Here is a 26357-nt window from a genome sequence, read left to right as displayed (position 1 = left end):
TGCTGCACCACAGAGAACATTTACCTGCCCTTGAGCTGACAGAGGTGCTCTTTCAGAGGTGTCATGATGAGGCCACAATGGGAAGCAGAAGTGACAAACATCCTCTCAAATTAGTCACCTGGAAGTGTCCAGTCCATCCTTTTTATCTGCAGGGAGCAGCACCTCCAGGAATTAAGTCAACCTGAGACAGGATCTGTGTGTCCACCTCGATCCACTGGCTGCAGAAGGAGCTTGCTTAGACAATACACCCAACTCCAAGATGGGCACCACTAATGGAGAGGATCCACCCAGAACAGAAGCAGCTCCAGCCTGAGGGGCATCTCCTTGCAAAGGGAGAAAACCTGGATCAAGATGCAGGATGCTGGACCACATGCTATCTAGATCCATCCTGGATTCTTCTCTCCCAATACCAGTGCCTACAACCATCAGCAACAGTCTTGCAGCATAGACAGATGGGACCTCTTCACTGGCATGCTGCATTTTCTTGCTGTTGTTCTCTTGGTCTGTAGCATTTGCACATTTGCAGAAATGTGAGAAAAATAGAGGTGCTGAAGAATGGAAATATCTTTGTGGGGATGAAATGTGCCTGGAAGTCTAGAGCTAACCTTCACTCTGGTGGTCCTCTTCCGTTCCCAGTGAGGTGGTGGTAAGATTTCCCAGGCAATGGCCCTTGCCACACATTCAGGATCTCTGGTAAAGCTTCATGATATTCTCATCATGAAGCTTTTTCCACACCTGCTTCTCCAGGTTGAAGTCATGGTTAGTGTAGAAAATCAGACGTTTCCAGTCCTTGTCATAGTAGTGATCTGAGTACTTCTTGTGACCCTCTGTGATGTAGCCGTAGGCACTCACCTGGGACAGACAGAGGGCTCACTGGGGAGAGGTACCAAGGTCAGAAGGAACCAAATGAAATACAGGGCACAGTTCCCAAATGGGAAGGGAGCACAGGACAGGGATGCCAGCCAGGGCTCCTCTGAGTGACCCTGCATGGCGGCCCAGAAGGACCAGACTGTGAACATTGGCTCCAGAGAGCCTTCTCTCCTCTCACTGCCTCCCTGGGAGTCAGAATGGTTCTCAGGCCACAGCAAGCTTCACAACCTCTATGTGAACTACTTTGGGGCTGGTTCTCTTGTCCTCAATCTGCTCTCTCACAGCTGACAAGGACCCATATACCCTCAAGGCAGTCGTTAGGCAGGGTTGCAGCCACCCCTGCTCTGCCCTGTTATCCTATCCACCTGTGTGTGCAAGAATCATCATGCCCTTACCTGGTCACAGAGATGGAGGGCAGTCAGCAGCAGGAAGGCCCCTGTTGTGGGCCTGTAAATCCGCCAGTAGGGCTTTTCCAGAGTTTTAGATTTTAAAAACCTGCAGCAGGAGAGAAGAAAGCACAGAGCAGTTGCTGGGTGTGGTGGTTCAAGCTGGGCACAACACTTGTGGCATCTTCCTTCCTCGCAGCAGTTTGTGGCCATACAAGGCATTTCAGATAAGCCATGAGGATGCCCACACATCTGGGTACCACTGTGTGCTCAGTAAAGCACATGGCCAGCCCAGAATCCTCCATCACTTGCACTGCAACCTAAGCCCAGCTCTGCCCCAGCTTTATGGAAGTGGTAGGTCTTGAGGCAGTGAGGATAAAGAGGGGGTGCATTAAAGGATCGAGTAAGTTAAAGTCTGCTCTTAAATCTGTCCTTCACCTTGCAGTGCAGAAGTGGCTTTGAAGCTCCCTGCTATATCCTGCAGGGATACATACATCCACATTTCGGAGTGAAACGAGACACAGGAAAGGTGCAGAGGAGGGTCACAAAACCTGCTAGGAGCTGCAGTGTTTTATGCCAGCAGTTGTTAGGAAGGTAGGACTCCACACCAGGAAAAAAATAGCATTTGAGCCTTCTTGGCCTTGGAAAGGACCCAAGACAGAGGGGAGACAGCAGAATGTAAGCCATCTGGCACTGTGTTTGCTTTCTCCCAGAGAAGGCATAACTCGGCTCTCAAGGAGACCAAAGGGTAAACACAGCCAAAGCAGGCACAACAGGAGCTCCTCTTCCTACATCTCTTGGTCACATGTGGTTCACAATTGGCAGACCTTGCAGTGACAGTGTCCAGAAGACTTGTGAAAAGGATTAGAGAGGCAAAGAAGTGCAGCCAGGTCAGGCAAATGGGATACTGAAGAAGTATAAGTTTGTGCCCTCAAACATGATAATAGTTTTATTATCATGTTTGAGGGCACAACCAACCTCCCAAGTCAAGAGTGGATCTCAGCAGAGAAGGGCTGTTACAGAGCTAAGCAACAGGGAACATGAAAGGTTGGTCCTGAACTAGATAAACTATTCTGGCACTTTAGCAACATTCCTCCTGCATCTAAAGCTGACACTCAGGACCTCTTTCGGATGCAGAAAGCCAAACTAACTGACAGCTGTTGCTTCTCCAGCTCACAGATGCTGGACACATACTCACCACTAACATCCCACTGCAGCACCACAGAGAATTTCAACTGAGTGCACACTGATGAAGCTTACCTCCAATCTGCTGCTGTGGCTAAACTGCAGTTACAAGGGAGTGAGCTGGGAGGAGAGAGCCCAGAGACAGAGAGAGATGTGCTGGCCAGAAAAAATAAGCCCATTGGAGCACATAACCCCCAGCTTACCTGTTCTTCATGTATCTGAGGAAATCAGGGTGAACCACCAGGTATTTGTCCATTGTGAAATCTTCACTGAATCTCTCCCGGGGCCTCTGCCTAAGGATAGGAATGGTGAGACTCAGGACAAGCTCCTATATTTCATCACAACTGGAAAGCATCAGCCCTGATACACTTAGTGATAAGAGAAGAACCACAAACACTATTAAGTTATTCTGCAACATTACCCAGATGACAACAAAGCCTCCATAATCTGTGTGTACTGCAGAGGAAGAGGTTAGGGAGGAGAGTCAACAACAGAAGACAGGAATATCAAAAGCATGTGTGTGTATAGACAAGAATTAGTGAAACCAGGCCTTCATCCACGAGTAGGCCATCATGTCCAGACACTAGACCAGACAACAGCATGTGTTCATCCCAGAGGACCACAAAGCATTCTCCAAGCTCTAGCCCTACATCACTGAAATCAGCTATTTCTGGGAAGGAGGTGTATTGGTTACAGCAGTGCTGGGAGCTGGGGAGGGAATAAGATATTTCTCCAGATAAATCTGCAAGGGAAGGGAGGCTTTAATCTGGCTTTCCCTGGCCTGCACTTCAGCAGGGCTGTGGAGAGCAAGAGGCACAGCAGAGAGCTCCAAACTAAAGGGTGTAGAGGTGGGGCCAGTTTGTTTTACCCATAGTGATTCAAGAATCCTTTTCTGATGTCCTTGTTCAGCAGAAGAGCCTTCAGCCACTCATAGTCTCTAGCTCCCTCCAGGAAGTGAATGTATCTGACATGCTAAGAAAACAAGTGAGCATTAATGAACAGCACAAGAGACACATCCTTTAAAAAACAAAAAGCAAGCAGGCATCTAGGCTGAGTTTCTTGGACACACATCTTTGGTCTGCAGCTTTTAACTATCCCACAGAAGCAGAATAGAGATAACATGTGATGTGCAGCTACTCCTACATGCCAAAGGGCTGGTGCAGGACTGACGCAGCTTGCCACTGCAAATACTCACTCCAAGCCAAGCCAAATGCAGGTTGCCTCACTAAGGGTAATTAGTACTAAAGTGTTAGCCCCTTTGACCCCCATACACAGCAAGATCAGAACTGAAGGCCACAGACTAACAGCATCCCATCAAAGCCGTGCATGCATACAGCATGGACTTGACTTACTTTTCCCCTTGGGATGTTGCTGAACCCTCTGTGTCCCAAGATCTGGAGAGAGGACACCAGGGAATAGGCTGTGAATCCATAAAAGGAGGTTTTTGTTCCAACATCTTTTTCGTAACCTTTGATTACAGCCCCGCTCACCCTGGTCAAGGAAATCAAACAGAGGAGCCAAGTTAACAGGTGATCATTGAAAACCCTTGCATCCATGTTTATAACAGGAAAAGACAGCATTAGTTTGGAGGAAGAGAGGATTAGGCCCATTTTGAGCTATACCTCTTGATCTGCAGGAGAGACTCTGTTTTGGAGATGGCTCTTTATGGCTCATCTGAGAACCCAGTCTCTTCCTGTGTGTTTAGGAACTTCCGAGTTCCTTTTTGATTTTTCACCTCCTCCTGCTATCAGTCACTTTGGCTCTTGGGAGTCAGTGCAATACTAGAAGAGGTGAAGCCACAATTATCTGCTAAGCCAGAACAGGCTAGCTGTGTATCTTCTAAGAAGGAAGCTTGCCTTACCGGAAGACGTAGTCATGAGAGTCAATCTCCCTGCCCATCCCAGAGTTATTCAATATTCCTCCATTCCCCACAACAGCACAGCTGATACAAGTTGGCACACTGCTGTTGCTGTTGGCCAGGAGTAGCTGCTGGTGGGGATTCCGGGGCAGCAGGGACATGACCTCCCTCACCACTGTGAAGCAAAACATGGTGGAGGGTTAGCATCAAGAGTCTTCAGGATGGACACAGGGAAACCACCACAGTTTCCATCATGAGATCCACCTAGCCTGATGCCTTTGACAGGGAGATGCTGCAAGCCTCCAGCTACTTGGCCTAACCCTCCTGTCAGGAGTTTGTTCCATCCTGACATGCCCCGAGGGACTCACGTGAATAATTCAGCTCCATGAAGCCGAACGGAGGTGCAAAATGCTCCAGGCGGTCCCACTCACTGGCACTGAAGTACCTCTTGTCTGTGAAGAGCATGATGTTGGGCAGGAAAAGATCTCGCAGCCAGGCAGACTTGGCAGCTTTGGCCTTCACTGATTCAGAGCAGGTCTTGAACAACGAAAAGAAAACAATAAGCGTTGATTAGCAGTGAGCTGATGAACCTGACTGGGTGCCAGTGCTTGTATGCCTGTGTGTGAGAGTATCAGAAAGAAGCATAGGAACTCCAGTAGTACATCATCCACTCCCCTCAGTGTTCCCATTACCATGAACATGAGGCATAATTTCAGCAGTACATCAATAGTTAGCTGGTGGAAAGTCACCTACAAGGAAGCCAGGGTGATCCAGGTCTCAGATTTCCTCTTCAGAATAACAGGCCTGTAATGCTCACCTGTTTCTCTGGCTTTGGGCCTCACTAAGTGATGTAAATTAATATTTGTAATAGGTCTAACCTAAACATACCAAATAAGTCCAGCAGTCCCTGTTGGCAATGCACCTCATAAGGTTCTGGCCTGAGAGTGCACATGAACAAACACATTGAGGGAACATGTGGAATCAGATCACCATTATCACTCCTTTAAAGATAAGAAAAAGCACACAAACAACTTGTTCAACGTCATAAATGAATCACAGAGAAGTGTGTGGCTGAGAAGCAAATCCAAGCCAGATTATCTCGTATCCTCTCTAACAAAAGGGCTCTCATTGCAGCTGGCAAGAGTTAGGCTGTGCACGCAGATGGAGAAAAAAACAACTCCACTGTGCTGGATTTTCAACCACGTCAATTTGGGTGCTACTTCCTTAGACATCTTCCCCAAATACCTACTGCAGTAACTACTGAAAGACAAAACAGGAGACCAAGTGGACCCACATGCCCAACTCAAATCCCCAGCCGTGACCAGACTACATTGCCAAAGCCTTGCTGTGCGCTCCACAGCTGAGCTGGGCTCTCTGCTACAGGTGAGGATGACAACCCAGTCGCAGCCTGAAGAGACAGCCCTCATTCTGCCCATCACAACAGGACTGCAATGAGAGCAACATTGTGGAGGGTTTCATGTTGGCATCATTTCATTTACAGCACATTTCATGTCCAGAGACAGGGACATTCCCTTCCTGCTCAAGCTGTATTTTGTGCTGTCCAAGGCTTAGTACTTCATGTGCCTCTACAGCTAGACTGGATCAATACCAGAGGAACTAGGGAAAAAGTCTGATCATGTAGGAAATAAAGGAGGTGGGAGTGCTTCTAGTCACTCCATCTCTCTGCAGAATTAGAGATCAGGTTTGCAAATGTCTGGATCCACATCTTCACTACAGACCCTTCTGTGTACGTTGTCTCCTCTATTCCATACTGAGGAAGGGTTTTCCCCACTGTGTGCCTAAGTCCCCTATGCAATATACGAAGGCACCTAAGAATGGAACCACCTTGTAGCATATCTAGAAGGAGACATATTTTCCCCAGCTTCTGATGCACCTGAGTTCCAGAAAGGGCTGCTCAGGCTGACTTTCAAAGGAACCCATGGAAACATGTGCAATTGCAATAAGTTCCCATACTGGAGCGTTGTGAAGGACTGGCCAGGCTGAGTTGTACACACAGCTCTCCCTACCTGGGTCCCAGCAGCATCTGCATATACCAATGAGTTGACCTACGAGCTTGGAGATTGACCTCGACTGCAAAGGGCACTGCAGGGGAACAGACAAGGAGGTCAGAGAGGCATCATTCTTGGTGAACACACATGGCCACCACACCTACCGATGGTGGAGATGAGTTGTCCAGCAAGTACTTGTCCTCAAAATCCCACCGTGGCTCAGACTGGAAGTCAGCAGCCCTCAGTTTCTTCTTTTCTATCACTGCAGTAGCCTGAGGTCTTACAGTTTTCACTGATGCAGGAGGCTCTTCTGGCTTTGTTTGGTCTTTGGATATGTTGTTTTCATGAGCTCCCTTCACCTCAGAGGATGGTTTCACTGTTGCCTTTGCCTTGGCTTCTTCCACCCCTGGAGCTGGTCTCACCATTTTCTCCTTGTTTCCCTGAACTCTAGGGACTGTTTTCACCATTGTCTTCTTGATTCCCTCCAACCCTGGGGGTGGTTTCACAGTCATGTTCGCCTTGGCTTCCTCCACCCTGGCAACTGGTTTCATCATTTTCTTCTGCTCCTCCTTTCCTTCCCATCTTGGTGTCCTCTCAACCATATTTTGTTCGAGCCTTGTGATGTCACTCCCCAAAGTCACCTTTAAAAAGCTGCTTGAGTTCCCGTTATCAGAATAGTTTAAACCCTGTTGCTCTTGCATGTCGACTTGTAGCACACCTGGGGCATGTTGGAAAATGCTCAATTGCCTGAATGCAATCAAAGGAAAAGCAGACATGTCACACACACTTTCCACTTAACACCTTCCAGCCCATTTCTAGTGCTCTTGACTTTGAGCCTCTCTGTGCTTCAAAGCAACTGCTGCACACGACCACAACGTTCAGAGGACTTGCCTTGGCAGCTGCTACTGAGTTTCTGCAGGATGCTGTATGAATTCAGTTTCAACCTCACCAAAGCATCATTCAAATTTCCCACACCATCCTGGCCTGAATGCTGCTTATCTCCTCACTAAGCAAATCCCAGAGGCTACACACTCCTCTTAATCACTTGGCTCATGAAACATCCACACGGGCAGTAACTGCAAGCAAGCACAGAACAGCTTTACCCTGCAGTGGGCAGCACCCCACCAATGTCCCCAGACCACTGCAGGACTGTTTTGGAGACCTTGAGTTCAGGACATGGCACACACCATGAAGGCAGCCATCTGGCTCTACCTTCTTTGCCAGCAAAGTGCTTCAGCAACAGAGCATGAAGATCTTCCAGAATTCAGTAAGGGAAGTCTAGTAAGAAGTGAAACTCACTCCTTTACCATACATCACTGGAGCATTTGGGGCCACAAGGATCTTTTTCCTCTCCTCTTCTCCCTTAGCCAGCTAGTGCAATGGCATCACACAGCACTGTCTTAAAAACAGACACTCTGAAGCTATTGAAATACACTCTGAAGCTTAAAAATGTAAAACCTCTGCATTTTCAGCAATCACCTATAATATTGCAGCTGCCCTGTTGCCCGATTCAGAGGATATCATAGGAGGATACAGCTGTCAGCAGCAGAAGAGCCACCTGCAACAAGACTGGGCTGAAACCCAGAAAAAAAAAAAAGGCAGAAGTGGTAGGGTTTTGTCTCAAACATTCATTCTTATCTGCACATGGCTGGAGGGTGGAACAAGAAAAAGGAAGGTGAAAAATTTCTGCAGCTGAGCTTTTATGTACAGCAAAGCTTTTCATGATAAAAGAGCACAGTTGTGGCAGTCTGATTTCATACACATGTTCACCCTTTGCATGATGCATTTGTTTCAGAGCTGTGGATTGCTTCTGAGGTGCTAAATGGGGAAAAAAGCACCTCTGCAGATAGCAGGCTGTAGATACAGTTCAATTGGTGCTGAAGCTTCAGAGTGGTATGGCATTCATTAAAGTGATTAGGAAACTATCAATTAAGGAGGCTTTTAAAAATAATTTTTTTATCAGATAAATACTCGAACCTTTCCAACACTATGTCTAAGAAAAAGTAGTTGTGGCAAACGGCCTAACAGCTCTTCCTCTAACTCCCCTCATAATCATTAGCCAGTTTCAACCAAGTATGCAGTAGCTGCTTTCTATCATAGTGTTTCATGTATAAACTTGTGTTACTGTTTACTGCCCAATAAGAGGAAAGATTTTATACATACACTCTAAGTAAAGAGAAATTTGGTAAGGTAGCTCAGACAGGTCTTAAACCCCTGGATGATCTTCTGTTGTATTTTTAAGACAAAATTTTGAAATTAAAGGGCAGAGAACAAAGGAAACCAGACAGTATCACAAACCACCCCCCACTCCAGACTTTCCGTACATGCTGTCTCACAGGGCATAGATTCCGTCCCAGCTCTATTACACTTTAATTTCAAATACTCTGCCAAACAGAGAGACCAAAATGTAAAACCAAGGGCCCTTCACATCCAAAACCTTGCTCCCTGCAGTCAGACCCACATGGCCAGGCACTCATGCCTAGACAGGACCCTGCTCTCCTGATCAGCTTTTCAAATCCAGACAACTGGTCAAAGCAGTTCAAATTCCAGGCTCTAGAGTCCAACTGACAAACAACTGTAGAAGCTCAATGACATTTACTGTCATTTTCCTCTCCATTTACAAAGCCCTAGGTACAGAAACAGAACCAACACACAGATAACCACATACAGCTCATGCCTAGTTGTGTTTTACTTAAGTTGCAAAGATATTGACATTTCTATTACCTGAAACTACAGCAGAACAAAATGGCTTCAAGCAGCTGGGCATGGAGAGCCAGTGTTTGTCCCAGCTCTGCCACTGATGGGCTCTGTGATCAAGGACAACTCACTTCACCTCTCTACACCTCTGCCTTCTCTCCTTCCCCACATCTCCCTTGTGCAGATTCCGACCTCTTCAAGTTGATAACTGTCCTCAAGGCGCAGTCTCAAGTTGCTAGAGCTGAACTAAACTCATGCGACCTCCAGAAGATATGTAGGTGTTCCCAGCCTCACCCCTCCTGCCTGCCCCCACAGCATCAGCCCTGAGAAGTCCAGTTGAGACTTGACGCCACCAAGAGGAGCCAGACAAGCTCACCAGGAGACGTGGGACCATGAGGGCTGGTGGGGAGCCTGGGGAGCAGTGCTTCCTATACATGTTAGTGCCCTGTGCTGTGTGAGCCGTGCTTGTAGTAGGAAAGTATCTGCTGTGCTTATGCAAGGAACAGTGCTTCCTGCCAACAATGCTGGAGACATTTTACTACAGTTACAGTCTACACTGCAGTTCTCTCCACACTCATTCTTGTAGAATGAACTTGACCATTTTTATAAATAATAATATATATAGTGATCATGTCTACATGACATTGGTCTCCCAGTATGCAGCATATTTGTATTAGGAATCAGATGCTGAACTCGTTATAAATTTGAAGGTATTCAATGTCCAGCAACACAATCTGGACTAGGGCTGAATGAGGTCCTTCTGGGAGCCACCAGGAAAAGCAAATAATATGTAGGGCCAAAGTATGAAAACACGTAGCATTAGTAAAGCAAAAGCTGCTTTCTTAAACAGCTACACAAGGAAACAGAAACTAGCGATCCAGCAGAAGCAGGTTTTTGACTGTGGATCTTCCAACACCATGCTCTGATTGTACACAACATGGTCTGCTAAAGCAAAGTGGTCATCTCACTCTGAGCAGAAGGACAACTTTCAGGAAAATGACAGAGAGAAAAAGAAAGTGAGCACAAGCACTCTATCCAGACAGTGCATATCACAAGGAAGCGGGTCTCTTACCTGGAAATCCTTGTCTTCAACATGCCAAACAAGGAGCTGAAATTAGCAATGAAGATGCAAAAGTGTGTTAAAACAATGAGCCAAATGAGGGCTCTGGGAATTTTAGGAAGCCTTCTCCTGAAAAACCACATGGTGAGATGCCTGAGAGTGAGAGAGGCTCTGCTGCTGCTGCCCAGAGCTGCTTGCTAGGCAGTGCCTTCCAAAGATGTTGAATGAGTGGGCTGGTCTTCTGTCTGGATTTCCCTACAAGAACATGCACACCCTCTCTCCCAACATTCCCAGACACTCTGCACACATCCAATTTCTCAGACAAGACAGAAGCCTTGCACTGTTCCTGTCTATCACCCTAAGCTTACTGCAACACAGAGTGGGGAAAGAAACACCTTTTACAGCAAACAATGGAATTTTCTTATATTTTCCTTAATGAGGTTAGTCCAGTGTAAGAAGGAAACCCTTCTGGTGGAACCATCACTGGGAACATTTCTGTGAATTACGGAAGCAGCCATAGTTACAGTCAAAGCAATTAGTTTTCAGACCTCCAGCTGCTCAAGGACTCAGGCAAGATTCTAGGCATAATCAAAACTAGATCTTTATTTTCTTCTTCATGCAGTAATTGCTTGTAGCTCCGATCCAGAAGCAATCCCTGCCCTCAAAAGCTGATGGCTGGATACACATCCATTTTACCTTGTGATTGCTTTGAAACAAGTCAAAGTAAGAGTGCTTGCAAATCCACCCCGGAACAGAGGAGTTTGTGTTTGAAGGCAGATTAGTGCTTGGGTAAAGCATTAGAGGCCAGGGCTTAGAGTCCTGCAGTCCCCTCCCTCTCTTAACAAAGCTGACCTGCCTTTAGAGCAGCTGAAAAAAATTCAGTCTAGCAGTTCACTTGTCTGAAAGGTGCCAACTCCATCAGAATCTAACTGTGCTACTGCAGACAAACTTGTCACACAGGCCTGCCCCACAGCTCAGGTTCCTAAGCTGCATTAAGTGTGTGCCACTTCAGCTCTGAGCTACTTGCACGGACAGCAGCAATATGCACTCTTCAGCTGCTCTTCTTTTTGAGCTCTCAGTCAAGCTTCTTAGAGCACCAACTCTAGGACTGGTCTCTTTCTTTTGGCTTTTAAACTCTTGCCCCATCACATCACAGGGATCACTAGCTGGCCAGGAAATGATAGCTATGTCAGTTCACTACTAAAACAGGACGTGTGGATTTGAGTCTGTGTCTAGTTGTAGAATTTTAAAAGAACTAGATCACCCTGATGAACCCCCCAGTACAGCACCTTGAAATTCATTTGGTTTCAAGGGAGCATCTAATATCTGATTTTTTATTCTACATAACACCAAAATATATTTCAAGTTCCTCGTATCTGTGAATCGCGCTGTAATGGACAGACAGACAACTGCCTTCTACACTATTGCCCTTAGTGGGACCCTGGTCATTTGGGTTTTGTACAGTACAACCAGGCTTTGCTCAGTGTCAGTTAAAACAAAATTTCATTAATGCCATGTGCACACAAAATGCTCCAAAGGTATTGAATCCCTGCCGCAACCCTAGGGTTTCGCACTACACTTGATTTGAGCCATAAACATATTCAGACCTGGGGTATGTTGCTTCTCATTGACTGGTAGCACCTGACAATCTCTCTCTCTCCATCCCAAGTTCCACAAGACTTATCTCATCCTCTCTTCTTCATGAAAATCAGCAGTCTGCCTGGAGATGGACCTTTGGCAGTCCAGAATACATCTCAGAGGGAAAGATTAGTAGAGATGAACACCACAGCTAGAGAAATGCTTACCCATACCAGAGATGTAGTTCTGCATGCTACAAAGGGCTATTTTAACTCATGGGAAGCTGTTAAATATTAACCCTGACAGTTTAAGGGGAGATGGCTATGTTGCTTCTTACGACATAGGTTGCTTTTACACAGCTCTTATCAAAAATTAAGCTCAGATATAAAAAAAGCTTTTGTTGACAGTATCGCAAGTCTCAGAAGCTAGCACTCGCACTGTTACTGAACACACAGAGAACTGAAGATGAACTTTGCTTTAAGTTATAGGAAAGTCAGTCAACAGATTTCACACCTACCTCATACCCTTCCACGTATCACAGCAAAAAGCTGCAAGGATCCCCTGTACAAGGCTCATCAGTAGCTGCATTTCTTCATTGTCCACATTTCCTGACAATTTACTCTCTCTGGATTTAAGTGCAAAATACTGGTTGTCAGAGGACCTAGGAGAGAAAAATGAAACAGTAACAGTTTTGAAAAGCCCTTGAAGAAACACAAGAGAGGTTGTTAGTCCAATGTACAACCCTGCCTTCATCTACAGCAAAACATTCACTATGGCTCAAACTGAGCCTAGGATCAAAGGAGATCTGTTGAACAATTACACGCACCGAGAAAGGGATCAGCTAAGCTATTGTCATTTTCCTGGGCAGCCTTTATTAGCTCCAGGCAATTCTAGAGAGGTGGGCTGCAGGTCTGGGTGGGCAGCAGGCAAGTAGCAACTCTGTGCCCACAAAGTCTCCAACAGGACATTCTTACAGGAACAAGTATCAGCCCTGAAGCGCTGATACGCAGCATACACAGCAATGGTTTCATTTTAGCCTTCCTCTTTCAAGCCCTATGCACCTTCAGGCACATTGCTGGGAAGAAGCTACTTATGCGTAACTACAAGGCTTTTTTGTTAATAGAGTCCCAAAGGGAAATTCTGGAGGCAGCAAACATTTTCCTTCAACCTCCTCCATGTAACATTACTGCGAAACCAAGAGCCACAAGGGATAGCAAGATTCCTACGACCAGAGAAAGACAGCTTTCTTTGCTTTTAAGGAAGTGGGCTGGCAATTGTGGAGAACATGTCTGTAGTACTCTACATGCAGGAAAGACTGTACTTGGGGGAATATCCAAATCTTTGCCAAGCATATTAGCTAAAAGCAGGCTTGCTGTGCAAAACACACAGCTTTTCACCTTCTTGGTCTAAGAAAGGACAACCTAAAAAACCCTATCAGAGTACTGTCTTTCACCTCCCTGGAGTATTATTTCATCATCCTCCCCCCACACTGCTGAAATCGGCCTGTCAGAGCTCAGCCAGCCAGGTCAAACATGAGGTCAGATTGGGAAATGGGGATTTATTGTAACTCCTCAGGGGTGGCCTGGTGAAAACTGAGGCCAAGAGCTCTTGGCCTCAGTAGAGCTCTAAGCAGTATGATTCCTGGTATATACAGGTATATACAGGGCTCCCAGCCCACAGACGGGAAGATAATAAGTGAAGACTGCACCTAACACAAGGGTTGACAATCTCTCAAGGGCCACAGGCCAGATGCCAGCCTCCTTTTCCAAACGAGAGGTTTTGCATGTTTCTCTGGCAGTCCTACCAGCAAACCCAGGAAATGCTGCTTCTCTCATGGTGTAGAGACTCCAAGCCCAGCACTGCTCCTCCATGTTCATTGTGTCCAGCTACCAACATCAATGCCAACACCAGAAGTTCTTCTATTCTTTAGCACTGTGAAAACAAGACTATTTTTTTAAGCAAACTCAACCTGGGACTATCAAGTAAAGATGGTTATCTGCTAGCACTTTTCCATCTCCAACAGTCCATGTAATTCCACATCCACTTAACTATATCCTCAGTTACATCCTGGACAGATAAAAGGCATATTTGCCTTTGTTATTTCTTTTCTCCCCCGTAAACAAACTTTATCTCCATTAAATCTTAAGCTGTGTGTGTTGTGGGTGTAGGCTAGAGTCTGAACTATGCCAACAATTTATCTGTGTGCACATTCTCCAGAGGGCTGTGTATCAAATCCTGTTTACTTGCCTGTGCCCTATGTGCTTTCCACTTTTCCATGGCTCTGTGCTAGGGAACGGGGCATCACAAGATGTGCTTTAAGAACAAAGCTGCTCTATGACTTGATCAAGCTTCACTGGAGGACAAACTTGCCTTTCAGCGATGTCCTCAACATATCAAAACTAGTACTTGACTAGAAGCCTGTGCAATGAGGAGCTGCTAATGAAGCCAGGGATGTTTAGACTGTTCACAGTATTACCTGATGATACAAGAACTAAGTGAGCTATAACTGGGAGAGAAAACGAATGACATTGCCTGCAGCATGCAACTGCTCAGGTGGTCATGCCTGTGGGTTAGCAAAGGCTGAGCTAGCAAAGGCTTAGCTTGGAAATACTAGGTTCTTGTTTTCTACCTCCCATTTCAGTAGTCATCTTCAGAAGCACTGCTTTCAGGCTGGGAATCCAGGGGGAGTGGAAATTACAAGAGCAAAATGCACAGCTATTTGTCTTGCTTTCACCAAACAAAAACTGATAGACCAAAAACTCCCAAGCTTGCCTTAATTCCACACTCACTGGCCATTTTCCAGCAAGTCCCTTTCCTTCTACATCAAACTTTCTCTCAAAAACACTGAGCAAACACCCAGGCAACAGCATTTATTGGGGTAAAGCCCCCACCTATTCTACTGCTGCACTTGCAAGAATACCCACAGTTGTGTCACAGAACAGAGCCTCAGAATCGCGCCAGAAGGTGGGGAACAGCTTAGCAAGCCAATTGGTCTGTGTTCTCCATGCGCTGAAGTGCTCCAGGAGAGAAAGGCACAGTGGCCATATTGGAGTGCTAGCAAGCACCTCCTCAGTGTCCACACAGCAGAGTTACAAAGAGAATATATAGCTGTTGGTTTTTTATTAGTGCTGTTTTGTCTGCTTGGTATCCAGCCTTACCCAGCTAATGCCCAAGTAAAGAAACTGCCTTGAATCGATGTTGTGACAGCAGATGATATGGGTCCAAGCTGGAATATTTCCCCCTCTCCCACACTGTAATGGGAACACAGGAAGGCTCCTCCAACCAGCTCCCATGCACGAGGGAAAGTCCTTGCCTGGAGCAATCACTGGGAGATGGGGTATAAATGCTCTTAATCTGGCCACATTACAGCCTCTGGTTACTCAAACTTGTTTTAGTTCATTTTTAGTTCACTACTTAGCTATGGAGCATATTCCCTACAGCCACAGCTATAGGTGTTAACCTCTGCATATTGAGTGAAGCAGAAAAGCAGTGTGATGGAAGTCTTGGTCTGCTTCTTGAGCTCTTCACCACTCACCCTATTCCACTTAAGCTGCAACGCTGAAATGGGTCTGGTCCCAGCATTCCTTTCTCAGATACACAAAGCTGAGAAGACTGATGAGCCACTTCATTTGAGAATTAAAAAACCCAGAAAAATACAGTCCCAGCAACAATGGCTGGAAATGTCAGCTGGAGCTACAGAAGTTGGAAAGAACCAGGAATCCTTTATCCAAATGCCTCCCTCAACAGCCTTTTGTCTGTGCCATCCCAGCAGGAAGCCTAGCATATCACCCGAGAGCTGACAGAGGCATAAAACTGACACCACTTCAGGGCCGATTTGGATTGTGGGGTTTTTTTCCCCCCCCTTTGAAATCTGTTTGATAGAAAGGAAGAAAATATTCTGCTCCTTGACTAGGAATCTCTCAGAGAGCTGTTCCCCCAAGGAACAGGGTAGTACTGCAGACAGATGAAGATGTAATTTTCTGAGCTTATGGCTAGCTGGCCTTCCATCAGAAAAGCAGTCTCTGCAGCTCCTGTCCCTGACAGCTGCCAGGAGCACGAGCGTTCCAGGACTCTCCACTGCTCCAGAGAGAAGCACAAGAATCACAAAGCCCAAATCCCTCTCCATACCCCTGGCAAGAAATGTAGGCACATTATCTCAGCACTTCACATCTGGCTGCAAAGATCAGGCCCCACAGATATGAATTACAGAATCACATCTGTGTGCAGGTCTACTAATTTTAGAGCATGAAGTGAAATTTCTTGCTAAAATTTCAGTCTTTCCCATACTCTTCCCACTGTCTTAACATCAGAACCATCCCTCTTGACATCTGGCAGGACAAATGTGCCATTTGGCATTCTTTGTGGTGAAAAGTGCTACAGAAATGCAAGATGTAAGCCTGTTCCTTGAGTGGTATAAATCATCTGACTCACACTTGGAAAAATGTGGCCTCACAGTGCCTTCCTCTCTGTTCCTGACAGACAGATGCATCAGAGAAGTGCAGTCACATTTTTAGCTGCAAGAGTAGCACAGCCACAGGGTCCTGCGAGAAGCAAGATGGATTTGCTGCTGGAAATCACATGCTTCTCTTCCTTTCTCATTCATTCATCTATTGTCTCCTATTTAACAGTCTTCTCCTGTTTTATTTAGATACCTAGAGGGTCCTGTGCTACTTATTTCCATCCTCCTCCTATTAACTTGACAGAGGCTTTTGCCAGCCATGGAGAGAAGGTAACTCTTCACCATCCCAGTTGCACACCACCTATCAACCTCATACTGGGAAAACCCAAGGCAAAGTAGTTGCTGGTCAGGAAAGCAGCATACTGTGCTATTGTGGTAGAAATGTGAGATCCTTGTGCTCAGGAAGGACATGCCATTCTCTCCTGGTTCCCTGGGAGCTGCTTAGCATCTGTTCAATCAGGGTTTGTCTCGCAGACCTTAGATCTCTGGGAAGGACACTGATGTTTCAGTGTCTCAGCTGGGGCTGAGAGGATCAGCCAGTCTGTTTCTAGTAATGTTGTGCAATGACATCATTCATCTCCTCCTGTGAGCTGCACTTCCTAAAGATGGGTGTCACTAGCAAAAAGCATGGCATGGACATACACTGAGTGTGTTTGTTCCTAGCTCTGCAGCTTGCATCTTGAGCCTTGTGTCCCCATTTTTAGTTATCAAATTAGAATGGTCAGGCCTACAACAGGAACAGTCTAAGCTGTGCTGTTAACAGGATAATGTCAAATTCAGGTAGTGTCCAGCCCTTGTAATAATCTCCACCAGCCTGCCCTTACAGTTCTATCCCCTATAGTGGGCATTCTGCACTCACTGAGACAATACCCATTCGTCTAGAAGGTGTTACACTGCAGAGCCACAACAACAAAGGCTGGAAGAGACATCTTGAAAGGTCATCTCATGCAGCTTCAAGCTTCAGTGATATCTAAACCAACCCTGTGACTCCAAGCAGATGTTGGTTGGGGCTCGTCTATCTTTCAGATCTTGTGGTTTCCCTCCCTCTTCCTAAGCAATCCACACCACTGCATCACACTCCACTCACCATCATCTAGGGCATCCCCTTTGCTCCACCCCACCTTTCAGCTTGGTCAATGTTTGAGTTCATATTTACCCCTTGATATTGTGACTGTAAGTAAACACAAGCCCAGTTAACTAAAATAATTTATAGCTTAAGAGTAAATGCACAAAGCAATCAAGAGCAAGAGGACACTGAGAGCTCCATACTAAAATAAGGACTGTGGAGAGTGACTCTTCTGCCTGTTTAACTACAAGTGCTATTCTGTGAAACCATACGGTAAAGCACTCTGAGAATCCAAGAGCAAATAACAAGCCCTTGGGTTTATAAACTTTATGTAATTTACCCTAAAGCACTTGCAAATTACCGTATTGTGTTTCCTTCAGTTGATACTGAAAGGCAGTCATTGCTGAGAGGAATATGACAAGCCATGCTGCAGCACCACACACTTCCAGACAGAAGGTCTCTGAAATAAACAGGAAGGAGACACAGCAGTAAAAAGCAGTTAATCACATGAGAATTTAACCAGGATGCTGCCAATAGTCCTGCTTTTGCCCAGAGCTACCTGGGTACCTTTTTGTTTTCAGCTTCATCTAGACACTGGTGGCTCCACTACAACGTCCTCAGAACCCTGACAGCTGAAGCCACAATGCTCTGGCAGCACACAAGTCTAAGGTGGGCTATTTGTTTTGCCATTGCCAAAGTACTTCACTGTTGTTCAGGAGGTCAATCTACTAAAAACAATTGGATATGTCAAATGCCCCACAGACACATTAAAATAACTACACTGTTTCATGGACTCAAGTTCAGGTCCTCCCCAAAATACCATGTGAGAATTAGGTCTATCTCACTCATGTCTACAAAATGCACATTGTCTCCTTCTCTTTGAAGATAAATAGGTGGCATTTTACTTGTGGAATTTCACATTGTTTTCTATCTAATCTATCCAGGAAAAAATTTTCCTATCTTGCATGTGGTTAGTCTTTGGGTTCTCTGTTATCCTGTAAAACAGCTTATTGCCTAGGGATTGCAGCTGATTGCAAGACAGTTTTCTAGAAGGCCAGTTCCTTCAGCTGTTTACTGTTCCCTGTAGAACACTGTATTCAGCCAGCCTCTCACTTCTCTTAATATCAGCATTTGACAAGGTCTGGCCTTACAACTTCAAGTAAACCAGAAGACTGCAGTTCCATTTAAGCACAAATAAATAGCACATGCTTCATTAAAAAGGCCATTCACTGTACATACCGCTCCCCAGGTGCAAGTTTATCTGCTAGAAAGTTTGAAGTGTATCACTGATCTGGAAAGTCAACAAAATGGTATCTTAAGGCTGCCTGATCTTGTGCTGGGGACTCTGGGTTAGATATGCTCAGTCACAGATACCTGTTCTACCTGCCCACTCTGCTAATTGCACCTGAAATCTCAAAAATCAAGACAGGCTTGGCAGTCACCAACATTACCAGGGTTTTCCTGCAGGCCAAACTGAGTCACACTCATCCCTGAAAACTCTTGGTCACCAGTTTATTAACCTGATTTGACTCAGAGCAGAGTCCAGGTGATCAAATTTTGTTTCAACACTGCAACTGGCAAGTGGAATTGATGTACGGAGAACAGATGAGTAGAACTGGCAAACAACAGACCATCCTTACACCATCCTTTCCTAGGTGCACCAAAACACAACTTTAAATATACCTGTCAATACCATCAGCTAAGTGACCCAATGATCACACTCTCAGCACCCCAGCCACCGCTTTCTCCAAAACTAGCTGTACACATGGCTATTTTGTGCTCACAAAAAAGGAAAAAGAATCGAGAGCACGAGACAGGCAGCTAATGCAGTGTCCTGTCCTCTGGTACATTTGTTTAGAGAAAGAAAGAAGGTTTGCACAAGGGGGTCTCGGATCACAGCTCTGCTATCCCACCACATGCTGATGACCCCCTAGGTTGAGGGGACAGAACCCTGCCATTACCATTGTCACATGCTCTCCCACCTTAGGACAATGTGGTAGATCAGTCTTGGGCTCCCAGATACTAACCCCAAGGCATGCATGTGCCCCCCCCGCCATTGAAACAGTCACTTTTTCTCAGCTGAGTCAGTCGCTATGATGGCAGAGGGCAGGATAAAGACCACCATATTTTGGTACAACTAGGAAGAGGGTGTCTGCCTCATGTCTTGTTGCAGAAAGGTGGGCAGAGACATCAACACCATTGTCGCAGGCTTGTCTGTATAAATATTACCAAACTGTCATGCATGATGCAGACCAATCCTGGTTACAGAATATTCATGTACAAACAAGGATAACCCACCTAAGAAATCATTTGCCACAAAAAGCTATAGGAGGAGCTGGCAAAAAGGGTGGTGGGAGACAGAGGGAGCAGGTGATGCTCCTGCAGGTCCATGGCTTCCCACCCAGACAGGCAGCATTGCTCGGCTGCAAAGACAGACCTTTGTCATGAAGGAGCCTGGGAACGGAGGGGCCTCCCAAGACAGCATTTCTGCTGGAAACCAGTATAGAGGTACTGGATGCAGGTCCAGGATGAAGAAAACCCAAAGTTTTACAGTGATAAAGATGCCACTCCCTACCAGAACCATCAGCGGAGCAGCTCAGCTAGCAGCCTAGCACGTATTAAGGGGCTTCTTGTAAACTCGCAGCATCTTTGCCTGAGCTGTAGGTGAAATAGCAAAGTGCAAGAGGAGAGGGACCATCCCAAATTTTGTCTGCGCAAGTTCCCAGCCCTCAGAACAGGAAACCACTTGCTAACACCACTGTTAGCAGGATCTTCACACCCACAACTGCACTGTGTCACAGGCGAACATTTCAGTAGTCAAACCTTTCCAGGAGGCACTTCCTCAAGGTCCAAGAGCAGGGTTTTATTTCTATGACTGTATCACGCAGGAATTCCTCTCTGCTGCAATAAGTTACATTCTCAGTTACATTAACATCAGATTTTCTCCTCTCGTTTTGCTCTTTGATGTGGCTGGTCATCTGTAAGAACAGATATAGGGGAGAAGGGAAAGCTTGGGACCAGAGTCTCTTGCAGATCTCAGGGGCAGCACAAAGGACTGCTGCAACTTCCAGTTGCCTGAATGGTGTGTTAAATCAAACAGCCTAACAGAAAATTTCCTACCGCAATAGTGCTGGCAGGAGTTTAAAAAAAAAAAAGACAAAACAAAGGAGGTGCGTAGGACAGCAGGCAGTTTCCTCAGGACATTTTAAGGAACCATCTCATCAACCTACTCACAGCACTGCCAATATAACAGTGCAATTGTAGAGTTGTTGAAACTGTCATAGTCTACACATAAAATGGGAGTAAAGGCCTAATGCTCTTGTGTGTTCATGGACAGCTTGAAAATAGCTGAAAGATAAAATCCCTCCCTAAAAACAAGTCTTCAGAATGCCTCTGCTCCTATCTCAAGGTCACTGGTTCATACATAGTGGTACTCCCCTTCACCACTAACATCATACAGCTCTATCATGCCACAAGGACAGTGGATGAGATGCATAAATCCTTTACTGCAGGACAAAGAAACACAGCCCATACAGGAGAAACAACTGGCAATATCCAACCTACAATTTTCATGCAATGCTGCCTGAAAAAGTCTTCTTGCTCATGCCATAAATCAAACTTGACCACTACAAATTTGATTTAGGCATGTGGGCATGAAAATTTCAGCATGGTCTGTACAAAGAAAAGCTGGGGTTTCTATTTTCTCAATCCGGTTTCCACTGGTCTCTCTTTTGCTAATACACAGGTAACACCCTGTGTAACTCATCCAATGGCTTCATATCACAGTGGGGGAAAAAACCCACAAAACAAAGACCATGGAAGAGGAACAGACAACATCTACCCAGGCTGATCAAAACTGAAATGCATAAACACACATAGAGGAGATCTTTTAACAAAAAGGCAAAACAAACAGAAAGTTCAGAGAACAACAGTGCAAGCCTCTCCCAGCCACTCTGGCCACACATAGATCACATCTTAGAAGTATCCAGAAGCAACAACTCCTCCATTTTGCAAAAGATAGCTCTGACTTTCAGGACAAACATCAGATGCTGGGACAAGCCTAGGTAGTCAGTCATTCCACCTCCCTGCAAATCTGTTTCCCCAGGCAGACCTGGTTTATCTACCCAGTCACATTTTCAATAAGTCCCTCTTCCCTCAAAAGGTCATGGTCATCTCCATTAGCTGCTGGGCTATAATGTTCCTCCCCCAAGATGAAACAGATGGATTTTTAAGTGGTCCTTGCTGACATTACAGGACACACTCCACACAAACTGAGTGGCAGCTAAAGGGAATTCAGGGTGACAGGAGGGATTAGAAAGATCTTGTGCTTCAACGGGGAACCACTACCCTGAGTCCAAATAGCTTACAATAAGATGAGAAATTAAGGCATGAGTCTGATGCTGGCTTTTATCTTAAGTCAGGACTGACTTCATGTACGCACCACTGGCATCCTCAAAGTAAGATACTATCTCCTCTGACCTCTGCTTTCTCCCCACATTTGTAGCAGCCAGTCTCTAGACCCTGGTTAGTCACACCCATGCATGCATCCCACCAGACCAGCTCTCAATAGCTCAGACATAGCTGCTGCAGGAACACAGGTACTCATGAAAGCCTTGCCAGTGACACAGAACAGAATGCTCTGTGCTGAACCACTGCCATCACACAGGGGTTTTCTGCCTATACTCCAGGCTAGCAATGGTTGTCAGAAAGATCTATTGCCAGCAGATTGCAGTTTTCTCTGCAAAGTTCTCCTCTGCTACCAGAATGCAGGGTATCTGGAGACAGAAAGAAGCTGACAGCCAGTCCTACAATGCTGGAAGGCATTAAACATTCTAAGTACCACCTTTCAGAAGAGTTACTGAACCACTGTGGCCATCTTCACTTACTACAAACTAAACACTTTCACCACTTCCTTTCCCACCCTCCCATTTCCTTAAAACCAGCATCTTGAGTTAATTTCTACTTCCATCAACTATCAGTAGCAGAATTCCAACAACTGAGTCATAGGCAGAGCTTGCAAAACAATTTCTCATACCACACAGGCTACTATTCTTTGTTTCCTTTCCAATAAAAGGCTGTAACAGTGTTGACAAGGAAGACAAATTACAGAGTCAATGATCCACAAAGTCCTCTCTTTTATAAGGATCACAGTTATATCTTTAAGAGAGAGTTATAAAACAATACAATAAAACTTACATGACATTGTTCTAATGTCCTTGTAAGTCACAAATACCTATTTCAGATCTTATCTGATGCTATGGCAGGCAAACAAAATTCAAACTCAAGTCCTGGCCTCTGAAAAGGTGGTTTCTGGGGAATGTGTCTTCTCTTCCCCCACAATGAAGTATAACCACAGATTCTGAAAACAAGCTTTTCCTCCAGCGACTCTTAGCTAGCTTACTGCACTTGACTGAGCCAACAAACACTCATCCTGCAGGTGCAACAAAGCTTAACTCTAGGGGGCTAGGGGATTGAGGGAAGTTTTAAATTTAAGAGATTTTTTTAGAAAAATTCTGGTCCTGATCAGGAAGAATTGCTCAGAAAACACGAGTTTTCCCATACGTAGTCATTAGCTAAGTTTAGCCAGTGTCGGGAATGCCAGGTAACAGGCAGATCACAACATGCAGGACTTGAGAAATTTGCTAAGGAGAAAAGGATTGTGCATATCCTTAATTCTCTCTGAAGCAAAACAGTACTTGAAATCTTCAGTCAGAGCTATGCAGGACCTCTCTGCTGTTTGTATAAAACAACAGCACCATCCAGCGGATAAACAGTACTCGCTTTTCCTCTCCCACCATCTCACATCTACCTACATTTATCCACAGAAAATGCAGTATATAAGCTTTCTTCCTATTCCGAGCACTTTAGGGTTTCATTTACCTTAGCCTCGGGTTAGAAAAGGTGAGACATTTCAGGAAAACAGTAATAAGTAGCTCCAAAAAGAATCATACTTTCTACTGCCAGGCAGCTGTCAGCACAGAGGTCTCTCTCTCCAAGTATTACCTTTCCTTGCACCAAGACTGCAATCTCTTAACCACTGTAGAGGTGGAAAAACTGAAGCCAAAGGATGCAAGTACTCATCATACCTCACCCTTAGATTTTACCACCAGAAACAATCTCACAGCCACACATGCTGCAGTGAGTCCACATGTGACCACATGGAGATGCCACACAACCTCTTTTTGGGTTTTTGGGAGGTTTTTTAGAATAGCTTGGGTTGGAAGGAGCCTTTAAAGGTCATCTAGCCTAACCTCCCCTGCCATGTCTGGCCCAGTTTGCACTGCCAATTTTGGAGACGTATTGAGACTACTTCTGATTTCCCAGGACAATGTTGGTTGGCTGTTTCATCTCTTTCTATAGCGTCATCCCTAACAACTTGGTTTAACACACAAAAACAGTTGCAATCCCCAACGTAGGTCTGACACTAGCCTCTCACTGAAAACAAGATCAATTATCCCCTTTCTCTGAGACAGATGAAGATGAAATAAACTATGTAATACCTCCTCTTTAAGTTTATTGTTCCCAGTACAATTCAGCAGTGAACAAATGTGAGCAGTATAGAACATTCCCAACAGCTGATCACACCATGACTCATTCACTACACATACATATCTCAACGACTGCATTCCTGACCTACTTTGGGAATTAAGAAAGGATTTCAGACAAGAAATGTTCCGCTTTAGAAAAAGGAGTGTCCCACAACTACTCCAGAGTTGCTGGCTGTGATCCAGCGATTGATGTGTTTGATGTGCAATATTCAAAGTTTAAAAAAAAACCCACCACAAACCACAAGGATTTCCATGTTTTGCTCTGTTCCTGTCCTAGCAGAAAGTAGGATTCAAATCCGTGGTATTAGCACTCCATTCCCATCTCCTGAGCTTATCTTTAGGAATTCTTACCATCTAGTGTTGCTTTCATAATTCAGTTTGAACACATACTCACAGATCAATCTCTGCTGCTTCACTTGACATTTAGAGAGGACTCACGAGAAAGGTCATGTTCCTGGAACATGTCCCTATAAAAACCTCACCTTTGTGAGAAAAGCTTTAGTCATATTCTGGAGAAAGGAGAATAGAATAAAATACCATTCACTTGCCACAAACAGAAGGTAGCATACACCACTGTACATTTTCCACCACCTCTGAGGTTATGTTGGTCAGACAACTTCCAGTGAATTGCAGGTACAATACCAAGGGTTTTAGACAGATATGTCTCTTCAGCCCCTTACAGTCCTCATGTTACATCAAAATGTGATTCACCAACAAAAGTGTGGGTGGTAATAAAGATGAAGCTGCCGCCTTAAAAAAGGAGATGCTTATGCCACATACCCACTGCTTGATTACTACACGAATTCCCTATAGTGACCCAAAACTTGCAGTAACTGAACTAGCTACTTCAATCCTCAGAGGAAATTATATTCTCCAAAATGGATTGTTATCTACAACGTGTTCCCACCATTCTTATGGGAATAAACCCAGTCTATTATAAATTCAGAGACTGTGGCTTTCATTCCCTGTCAAATGCATGTAGCCTGGATACAGTGATTAAGAGACATGAGGGACTGGTGAGGGGCGTAAGGAGTGGGGTTTTTTTTTTTAGTGTTATGATAACTTCAAAGCTAGACTGTAAACTCCTACTTGTTCTTCTCTGGTAGATATTAATGAGGACTTTTGCTTTTGATTCATTCTGAGAAATACCCCAGAGGAATTTATCCAAAATATTTGACATAGTTTGCAAAAATCCCACAACTCCCCTTAACAGCCCAGAAGTCAACGTAAGATGAAAAATAACCTTGTACGTGCAAAAAGCAGAGAGTTTATGGTGGGTATGGGGCCACACTCTTTACCATCTCAAACTATTCCCATTTCTTTCAAAGGAAAGGACAGTGGAAACCCTCCTCTTCACTACCAGATACACTTGACAAGTTCAGTGGTACATTTCCTCATACTGTTTGCACAGCCATCCACTTTGCCCACACTGTCAACACATTGGGCCAAACCCAACTTGAGTAGCTTACACCAGCTCTAGAGTGCAAAGCAGATGCTATCACATCCCAAAGCATAGGATTTACCAATTCCAGAGGCAACCTATGCAAAAAAAAAAAGTTAATTTTAAAAGATCTGTAGAGAAAGGCTCCAAACCTGAAATCCCTGTCAAAGCTACAGAGCCAGAGGAGGGGAATTCTGCCTTCTCTTTCCCCTGCCTCCACCTCCCCCACCTACTAAAACTCCTTAACTAAATCACTCCAGATTTTTCTTTTTAAACCTGCATCTCTGGTGCTCAAAGACTGCCTGAGCTTGAATGAGAAATGAAACACATCCAAGAACACTGAGGATGTGGAAAACAGCCCACTCCCATTCTCTGATCTACCCAAGATTAGATTAAGAAAACACAATCTATTCCTTATCTGTATGATAAAGTGTCATAGCACTAGATTACATTAAAGCACACAATGTGAAGTCAGGAACACACGTAAGTAAGAGTATAAGAAAAAAACGTGTCTACAAAACATCCTGGGAAAGATCTAAGGTGAACTGTTCTTGCCAAGCATGCCAACAGGGGTAGCAGCACAGACTTCACATTGCTTTGGGCACTTTTAGGTGGACACAAGATTCATTTCCCAAGGTGCCAGCACAGGTAGATCCCAAGACCATCACCAAACAAAGAACAGCCCAAACGACAGTCACCTTATCTCACTGCACTCCCACTCCAAACCCACTGAAACGAACATCCTGACGACTTCAATGGACTGTGGGCTAGGCTAAACACCTAGCGAAAACCCTGTGAACTATCAGCGTACAGGCCACTTAACCTGGACGCCTCACAAACCCAGAGCCCGGCCGTGCTGCCTATCGGCTGGCGAAGAGATGGCAGGTAAGGTCTCACCCCTCCTGCCGCCCCCACACGGCAGCCCACCTCACAGGCACCGAAACCGCCCTCTCCTGAGCGGCCGAGAACGCTGCCTGACGCCTGCTGGCCAGACATTCACGGAGAAGCCTCCCCGCTGCTGAGGCGGCCCTCAGCCCCTCGGCTAGGCCCGGACCAGCCACACCCTGCCACCAACTACCCTTACACGCGCTCGCGGCGGCCGCCATTTTACTGTGAGGCGCAGGGAGCGGCCCCGCCCCGCGCATGCGCGCTGGGCCCAGCCTATGCCAGAAGGCGGTGGTACGTAATCTTGGCGCATGC

General features: G+C 45.5%; 1 protein-coding gene across 1 annotated transcript; it reads right to left on the bottom strand.

Annotated features, from left to right (window-relative positions):
- Positions 1-681: 681 nt before the first annotated feature.
- On the bottom strand, positions 682-24179 carry ST6GALNAC1 (ST6 N-acetylgalactosaminide alpha-2,6-sialyltransferase 1; the record flags this gene model as incomplete). The annotated part of the gene is given in 12 exon segments (XM_082008270.1): positions 682-852; positions 1266-1365; positions 2645-2734; positions 3310-3413; positions 3794-3932; positions 4303-4474; positions 4668-4836; positions 6473-7055; positions 17530-17610; positions 17612-17625; positions 18679-18803; positions 24155-24179. Coding segments are annotated over 12 exon segments (1773 nt in total).
- Between the last annotated feature and the right edge of the window lie 2178 nt (positions 24180-26357).

Source organism: Phaethon aethereus, assembly GCF_964289735.1.
Source record: "Phaethon aethereus genome assembly, chromosome: 18".
Lineage (NCBI taxonomy): Eukaryota > Metazoa > Chordata > Aves > Phaethontiformes > Phaethontidae > Phaethon > Phaethon aethereus.
This window is presented reverse-complemented; position numbering and strand designations above follow the sequence as displayed.